The 6,886-nt window shown below is 35.7% G+C and overlaps 2 protein-coding genes and 1 long non-coding RNA gene across 4 annotated transcripts; 1 reads left to right on the top strand and 2 right to left on the bottom strand.

Annotated features, from left to right (window-relative positions):
- Window positions 1-537: 537 nt before the first annotated feature.
- Window positions 538-2,741, bottom strand: LOC111318294 (mediator-associated protein 2). Its single transcript, XM_089756026.1, has 5 exons — window positions 2,661-2,741; window positions 2,227-2,356; window positions 2,014-2,092; window positions 1,793-1,875; window positions 538-980 (listed from the first exon to the last, which is right to left on the bottom strand). Exons 2-5 carry the CDS (start codon window positions 2,353-2,355, stop codon window positions 870-872), a joined length of 402 nt encoding a protein of 133 aa, XP_089612152.1. The 5' UTR covers window position 2,356; window positions 2,661-2,741; the 3' UTR covers window positions 538-869.
- On the top strand, window positions 2,693-6,687 carry LOC111318293 (uncharacterized). The gene is made up of 4 exons (XR_016334516.1): window positions 2,693-2,826; window positions 3,291-3,481; window positions 4,140-4,197; window positions 6,314-6,687. It is a non-coding gene; the product is annotated as an uncharacterized LOC111318293 (long non-coding RNA).
- On the bottom strand, window positions 4,731-6,368 carry LOC111318289 (uncharacterized). 2 transcript variants are annotated; one of them, XM_089756025.1, is made up of 5 exons: window positions 6,233-6,368; window positions 5,808-6,074; window positions 5,266-5,722; window positions 4,995-5,076; window positions 4,731-4,925 (listed from the first exon to the last, which is right to left on the bottom strand). In XM_089756025.1, exons 2-5 carry the CDS (start codon window positions 6,028-6,030, stop codon window positions 4,731-4,733), a joined length of 957 nt encoding a protein of 318 aa, XP_089612151.1. In that variant the 5' UTR covers window positions 6,031-6,074; window positions 6,233-6,368. The 2 variants fall into 2 exon arrangements, with proteins under 2 accessions (XP_089612151.1, XP_089612150.1); XM_089756024.1 differs by lacking the exon at window positions 6,233-6,368 and having other exon boundaries at window positions 5,808-6,117.
- Window positions 6,688-6,886: the final 199 nt, after the last annotated feature.

The following is a 6,886-nucleotide window of genomic DNA, read 5'->3' as shown; positions in this document are numbered from 1 at the left end:
TGTGTTGCCCTGCCTGTTGACTTTGGATCCGGTGCATCAGATGATGTTGGTGGTTGGAACTTGGAGATTCAAAAGAGATCGTTGGACCGTGTCGATTGATCGTGTTAAATTTCTCTGGTAAATTTCACTCTGATTAGAACCTTCCTTACTAATTATAAGGCTGTTACAAATGAATCTGGATTTAATCTTAGTCATAACCTAAACCATCCTTCTTTTTGGGCCAAATCCATAAATTTCCTTGAGGAGCAAGGTCAAGTCCTCTTTTTGCGAACTTGGTATCTTTTACCTCGTCTTGAGTAAAGAATTTTTGCTTTTCATGGGAAACCTTGCGAGAAATTTGAGCAAAAAGAAAACTGTTATAAACACCTCCTGTCGAGAATGAAATCAAGCTCAGGATTTTCATCTGGTAATGCTTCTCGAACTTGCTCAACAAATAATCAATTCAACCACAAATAATGAAAGTAGAATTTTCGGGGTAACAAGAGGGAAAATGTCAAGCATATTACTCTTAGTTTTTGCCTTCTTCCTTGATTTACCTATGTGAGTGCGCTTCGAGGGCCCTGAAATAGTAGATGCATCACCTCTTCCTGAAACTATTGTAGACTGGTCCATGGACCCAGTTGATTCATGGGCATTTTTATGCTCTGACTAGCCTGAAAATGGAGTTGTCCCATGAATATGCTGACTGGTTCAAGGATCCTGTAGATTCAAGATCATGCCTTCTTTTTGAAGGCTTAGATAGTTCATTGATTCCAGAGAAAGTACTTTTATATCTACTATCATGTGTGCTGACAGTACGCCCCCAAGACTGAATTTTTTTGCCCCCTTACTTTGCATAGGAGTTACAAAAGGATTGGAAGAATTAGTCATCAAGGTTCCAGAGGATTTCTTATACACAAGTCTCTTGTTAGAACTGAGTGTTTCATATTCTTCAGGCTCCATGTAATGGACAAGGGAAAATCGTCGTGAAATCTTCCCAACTATCAAGACAGAAATCTTATATCAGGGAAATGCATAAATTTACTTAGAATGCAAAACTAAACTCAAAACAGTTTAATTGTCACAATCACAAGAACCACAAAATGACCAAAACACAAACAACATTAAAGATGAATGGCAAATTGTGCTCAACCAAATGCTCAAAATTTCTAATTCATAGACAAAAAAGACCACACAAAAAGCACACTAGACCTATGTGGTAGAGGTCTATTTTGTGACTCTGAGCAATGGTCTAGAGATGAATAACGATAACTTATTTTAAGACCGTTAATTAACTGAGTAATAAATTACCCTAAAGAATATACATATTACAAACACATGCAAGATCGACGCAAAAAATATATAATACCATTCTCAAACTGAAGCCTCTAGTTACATAAAAAAGTTTCATTAAAAGCCTCGTAAAATAGAGTGAATACAACCACCTAGATGTGTAACAAGGTCTGGATACATTAAAATACCAGTTTGATAGCTAATAATAGGAATACAAATTTGGTCAGTCCTAAGAGACATTCACGAGTGGTTTCATTAGAATCTAGAACTCCAATGCAAGTGTCAATCCAAAGGAACAGCCAATTAAGTGTCTAGATGATACAGAAACATAAAAGAAGAAATAACACACCTATGCTTAAGAATTATAATCAATGGCATTGTTGGTTTAGAAGGTCCAAGCCACATTTCATTCTTTGATTCTTCGATTTATTTTTAGAATCGCTATATAAGCATTATTTGGTTTGAACTCAAATAAAGGCGTGTAAATGATACGGCATAAAAGATATGCAAAATTTAGTACCGATTTAGACTCCAAAACAGAGGATAAGATAACTCTTGCATCTGGCTCCTGTGATACACTGCTAACAAGATCATATGCTTTTCCTGCCATATTTAAGAACAGTATATAAACAAAGTAGTACTACTTCAAAACATTCATATAAAATTAAACTGAAAATATATAAAATTCTAGTCCAGCTTTAGCCTAAATAAAATTGCATCAAGGTACATATAAATAAATACCATTAGAATCTATAAAACTGCCCAACTTTCCATCAGGACCAAGCTGAAGAGTATATTCTTTGCCATTAATTTCAGGATGCTGCAATAGTGATAACAAAACGAAGTAAAAATATTAAATTCTCTAACATTAGTTCAAATCAAACAACAACAACAACAAGAAGAAGAAAACCACAATAATAATAATGCAAAAAAGAAAGCACATAAAACGGGTACTTGATGAAGAGGCCATTGAAAAAGGAAAAGCTCCGTGGAGTCTGACACAGTAAGATCGACAAGTTGCTCCGACGAATCTTCCTCAAATTCTGGTGGAGGCTTGTAACTGCTTACTTTCATCGAATCCATACTTCAATACATAAAAGAAAGAAATTAATATTATTTATCACATGTACCCGAACCAGAAAAATACCCAAATACTATCTGATTTTTGTTAACCATATAATATATGCAATACCCATTAATATATTCTCAAAACATAGAATTTGCATTAAAGCAAAGCAATCGGACAGCGAGCAGACGACAGCATTACGAAAGCCAAGACGTGAGCATTATCAATATCAGCATACATTACGGTCCCAAATCTTAAAACGAAAGCTAAAACTCATAGTCGTGAGCAAGAGTGGAAGACAAGAAGAAACTGAAAATCTTACCTTGAGGAACTCAGGAAGGCAGGAAAGGGTCGGTGGATGTTCCAGTGTGGCGCTGGGGCCTGGGAGATGGGAGAAAAATGAAACAAGCTTTTTTTTCGGTCGCCAACGAAACGATTTTATTATTATAAAAGATTCTCAAAGTCAAACGACGTCGTATTCGTTTGCGGTAAATAAATCCAAAATCCATTCTTTGCTTTCTGTTTTCGATCTATTCTCTTTTTCCAACGATTCCACCTTTCGTTTCTCTTCAAAGTCAGCCAACTTTGTTGGTAAATTTTCTTCTTTTCTCAACCTTATGGATCTCTAAATTCATGATTCCATGTTTTTTCAATTTCCACTTCTGTTCTTTTCATCTGTTTCCCATTGTCTTCCAGATTCCAATCGCTGTCTTTTTTTAATTATTTTTTTTCACATTTCCTGGGATTTAATTCGTATGTTATGAATATAATTTTTGCATAATTATGCTAAATTTGAACGATTGGCTTCCTTCCATTGAATTTTTTTTTTTGGGTTTTTCCGATTTGGTACAGTTGGAAAATTCCCCTGCTTTTCCTGTCTAACTAGTAAAGAGTTAGTTACAACAGTTCTTAATTTTTATTATTAATTTTTTATTGTTCTGTCACGATGTAGAATTTTGCTTCCAATGCCATTGCAAGCAAAGAATTCAAAAGAGGGGAGTCGAGCTTGTTTGGAGTGTTTAGACAATGATGTCTGCTCGAATGGAAGTGGAGACAAAGGGTTGGTATGTCCGATTTGCTGGGAATCTTTCAACATTGTTGAGAATGTGCCTAATGTCTTATGGAATAAAAGAGGGGGAAAAGGTGAGTTTTCTGCATTGGATCCTGGCCTGGTATTTAGTGATGAACTTTGTTATTTAAGAGGTCAATAGATAATTCTTGTTCTTAAGAATTTTTAGAGATTTTCTATCAAGGCTACAGTTGGCAATGCTTAGTCACAAATAGGCCACCAGTTGGTTTCATTATGGTTTCCTTGACAATCAGAGTAGATGCTTGGTGCTTTTTATGGAAAAAGCTACAAATTTGATCAGATAATATTGTTCATAAGTGCATTTAGCTAGCCTCAGATAGGAAGACGACTCTGAGAATTTAGTAATCCTTTGCTGTATTTTTTTTTTTTTTGGTCACAGTAATCCTTGCTGTATTAACCTTCTAGATTACGTCTATTCTGTTATCATGTAGAAAGTTGACTATGTTATCTGGAGGTGAATAATTGTTATAGCTCGGCCTCGGGTTGCAATGTTAGTCATTTTTTTATTTGTTCATCACGTGAAGATCTTTTCATTTACCAAAAAGAAAAGTTTAACATAGAAACATTATGGTTCAAATTTAGCATGGAGGCTCCAATAGTAGTTTATCTTTGTGTGACATTTATATTTTGTAATCTACACAAAAGGACTTAGTACAGTTGACTAGGTTTCAAATTCTCAGCATGATCTTTTGATCCTTTGATATTTTGCAGTTCCAAGCTAATACTTTCGTGTTATTCATTAGTGATGATGGGAGTTGCTCAGATGGCAGTAAGTGTGGAAAATTTAATAAGCTTCTTTACTCTTGTCCATTTCTTTGACTTTTAGGTTTATAATTTCCTTTGTATAGTTACTTGTGCTATATGTGAATTCAACGAAAGATTGGATTTTCATTCATGCTTCTGCAGCAATTAAATTTTGGATTATAGTCATGCTTTGAGAGTATTCAACTTCCTTCACAAACAATAAGACAAAAGGAACTCTGCAATTGATCCCCATTTTCCTAGCATTGTAAATTTATAATTGGATTGAGTAAAAGAGTCTTGTACAAAGACAATGGGGTAAATTTTTCCCTCATCAACTGCTATATGGCTTCATATATGTTCATACTAAACATCGGTTGTCAGAAATATTTAGTAAAACTACTCAAGGTTCTTTAAGTAACTTCTCATTGAACAAGTGTTAAATCAATCAAATGATGGTGTCTTTACTTGTGATTGGCATCTTTGAGTTAGTCATAGCATTGTGAAAATGATCTTCGCACATGTGACTTCAAACTCATGATGCTACATTATTAGTTACATTCAGCAGCAGAAGCATGTCCTTGGAACCTCTCCTGTTGTTCTAATTATATTTGCCTTCTCCTTTGCTTTAAGCATATCTTTTCTTTGCCTTGCCTCTGCCTGTGCTCTTGCTTCATCTGCAACTTGTTTGATGTACTCCATTTCATTCCTGAATTTTATTAAGGCTCGTGCTCTCTTTTTCTCCGATTCACTCTTCTGCTCCAAGAGATAAGCTGTTGGTTTCTAAGAATTTGTTTGAATTAAGAAAAGGAAAACAAGTCTAACCTCTGCTTTGTCCAGCCTGTTTTTTGCTTTCTTCTTTTTCTTTTCTTCCCAGGCAAGTATCGTGCTATTTAACTTAACATGCCTGTAATTTATCTGTTAGTAAATAAAATGATATAATACTAATTGCTTTTTGAATTGAAGATGGACTTTTTTATGTTGGCCTTGCATTTGTTGTTTCAATGTAGTTGAGTGGCTTTCTGGCTTTAATCTATTGCTACTAACTGGTTAGTGCTATAGGATAGTAATTAATAAGCTGGCAATGAATGATTACCGTTCTTTGATCTTGGTCATCTCAGCCTTCTCCCAAGCGTCTGCCTTTATCTGCTTTGTCCCTGGCCTTGCTGCACTCTGTCTTTTGGCTTCTATCCCTGGAGCCACAGGCTTAATTGTAGGAGGCTCTTCAGGTCTTCTTGCTGCAGTTCCAGGTTTAATGGCAGGATGATCAGGTTTTGGTGCTGTGCTTACAGGTTTTATGGTGGGGAGATCAGGTTTTGGCGCTGTACTTTCAGGTTTTACATCAGGGAGATCAGGTTTTGATGCTGCACTTTCTAGTTCACGGGAAAGCATATCAGGTTTAGGGGCACTTGTGGGTTTTGTACTGCTAGTGCTGCCCAAGTGATCAGCAAAACTAAGAGGTTTTTTAAATGATGGAGCACGTCTAGTTGCCTTTTCATCAGATACTGGCACTTTGCTCTTAGCACTTTCTGAACTCTTTGTCAAACCTTCACCTGTTAAGCAGTGGCAACAAGTAGAGATTCTTAATACACTGTTACATGGATATCTGGATTTATTTCTCATGCTTTGTATCTTTACCTGAGAATGGTTCGGATACAGTGCCAGGTTTTAATATTGGAAATGTTGAATCCTCCTTTCTGCTCTTATCCTTGATCAGAGAGGGTTCAAGATCCACACTGGTCTTTTTTTTATCTCGGATGCTTGTTTCTGCAATCGAGTAAATGACATATGTAGCAGCTGCAACTGCAACTGCAACTACTTGCTCTGCTGTATGGTTTGAATCATGATTCCAATTCATCATTTTCTCAGAACATTGTTTTTGAAACCAGTTCTGGGTTCTCTTCTCTGTAAAATCCAAAATTAAGGTTTGTTATTGTTGCTTCAATTTTATGTCTCTGTAAAATGATGATGCAGGAGGAATGTACTTTTTGGTACAAAGAGGGATGTGATCTTAATGTTCCTAATGTTCAGTTTATGTCAAATTGTTACTAACTTCCTATTACCTCCTTTAAAAGATTGAGTTTTTTGTGGTGGTATCCTTTGGTTTCTACTACTGCTTGACTCTTCCGTTTTTCCTTTTCCAGCACCGGAAAATCTTCCCCTGGCACAAGCGATCAGTCAAATGGCAGCAGATCCCTAAAGGACATCAACATCTTCTACACAGTGAAATAAAAGTTGCCGAACATATATATTTTTAATTTTCTCTTGCACAAGTCTATCTACACAGATAAATTCTTCCTATTGCTATGTCCGAAACGAAAGGAAAAGGAAAAAATGCATCTTAATCAGGTGAACGTTAGATCCTAAAACAAGCATTTGGATAAAATATGAAGGAAAAAATGTATTTGTATTTTTATGTTGCCCGATATAATAGAATTACCTCTGTAATCTGATTGCTGTTTAATGAAATTCCAATTTCCTCTATAAAATAAAATAAATAAATAAAACAATTACCTCATCTGCCTCATCAAATTTTCCATTGTTTCAAATGACACTTCCCTGAAAGAAATCTCAACTTTTTAAGCGATGAACTGGTTGGCACGAGAGATGGATGCTTTCATTTAAAGGATAATATAAACCTGTCTAGAGAAAGGATGAATTGCTATGGTTGGTCATAGGCAAACACCAGCATGCAAGCTTTGGTTATATGCTTTGCA

Source organism: Durio zibethinus, chromosome 2, assembly GCF_047325235.1.
Source record: "Durio zibethinus cultivar Kanyao isolate XHJ-2024 chromosome 2, ASM4732523v1, whole genome shotgun sequence".
Classification (NCBI taxonomy): Eukaryota; Viridiplantae; Streptophyta; class Magnoliopsida; order Malvales; family Malvaceae; genus Durio; species Durio zibethinus.
This window is presented reverse-complemented; position numbering and strand designations above follow the sequence as displayed.

Coding starts and splice junctions, on each gene's coding strand:
- LOC111318294 (XM_089756026.1), bottom strand. CDS start 2,355: ATGGATTCGATGAAAGTAAGCAGTTACAAGCCTCCACCAGAATTTGAG. Junction 1,876..2,013: donor CAGTTTTATAGATTCTAATG/GTATTTATTTAT, acceptor TAAATATGGCAG/GAAAAGCATATGATCTTGTT. Junction 981..1,792: donor CTGTTTTGGAGTCTAAATCG/GTACTAAATTTT, acceptor CTGTCTTGATAG/TTGGGAAGATTTCACGACGA.
- LOC111318289 (XM_089756025.1), bottom strand. CDS start 6,030: ATGATGAATTGGAATCATGATTCAAACCATACAGCAGAGCAAGTAGTT. Junction 5,723..5,807: donor TGTATCCGAACCATTCTCAG/GTAAAGATACAA, acceptor ACTGCTTAACAG/GTGAAGGTTTGACAAAGAGT. Junction 4,926..4,994: donor ACAGGCTGGACAAAGCAGAG/GTTAGACTTGTT, acceptor CTCTTGGAGCAG/AAGAGTGAATCGGAGAAAAA.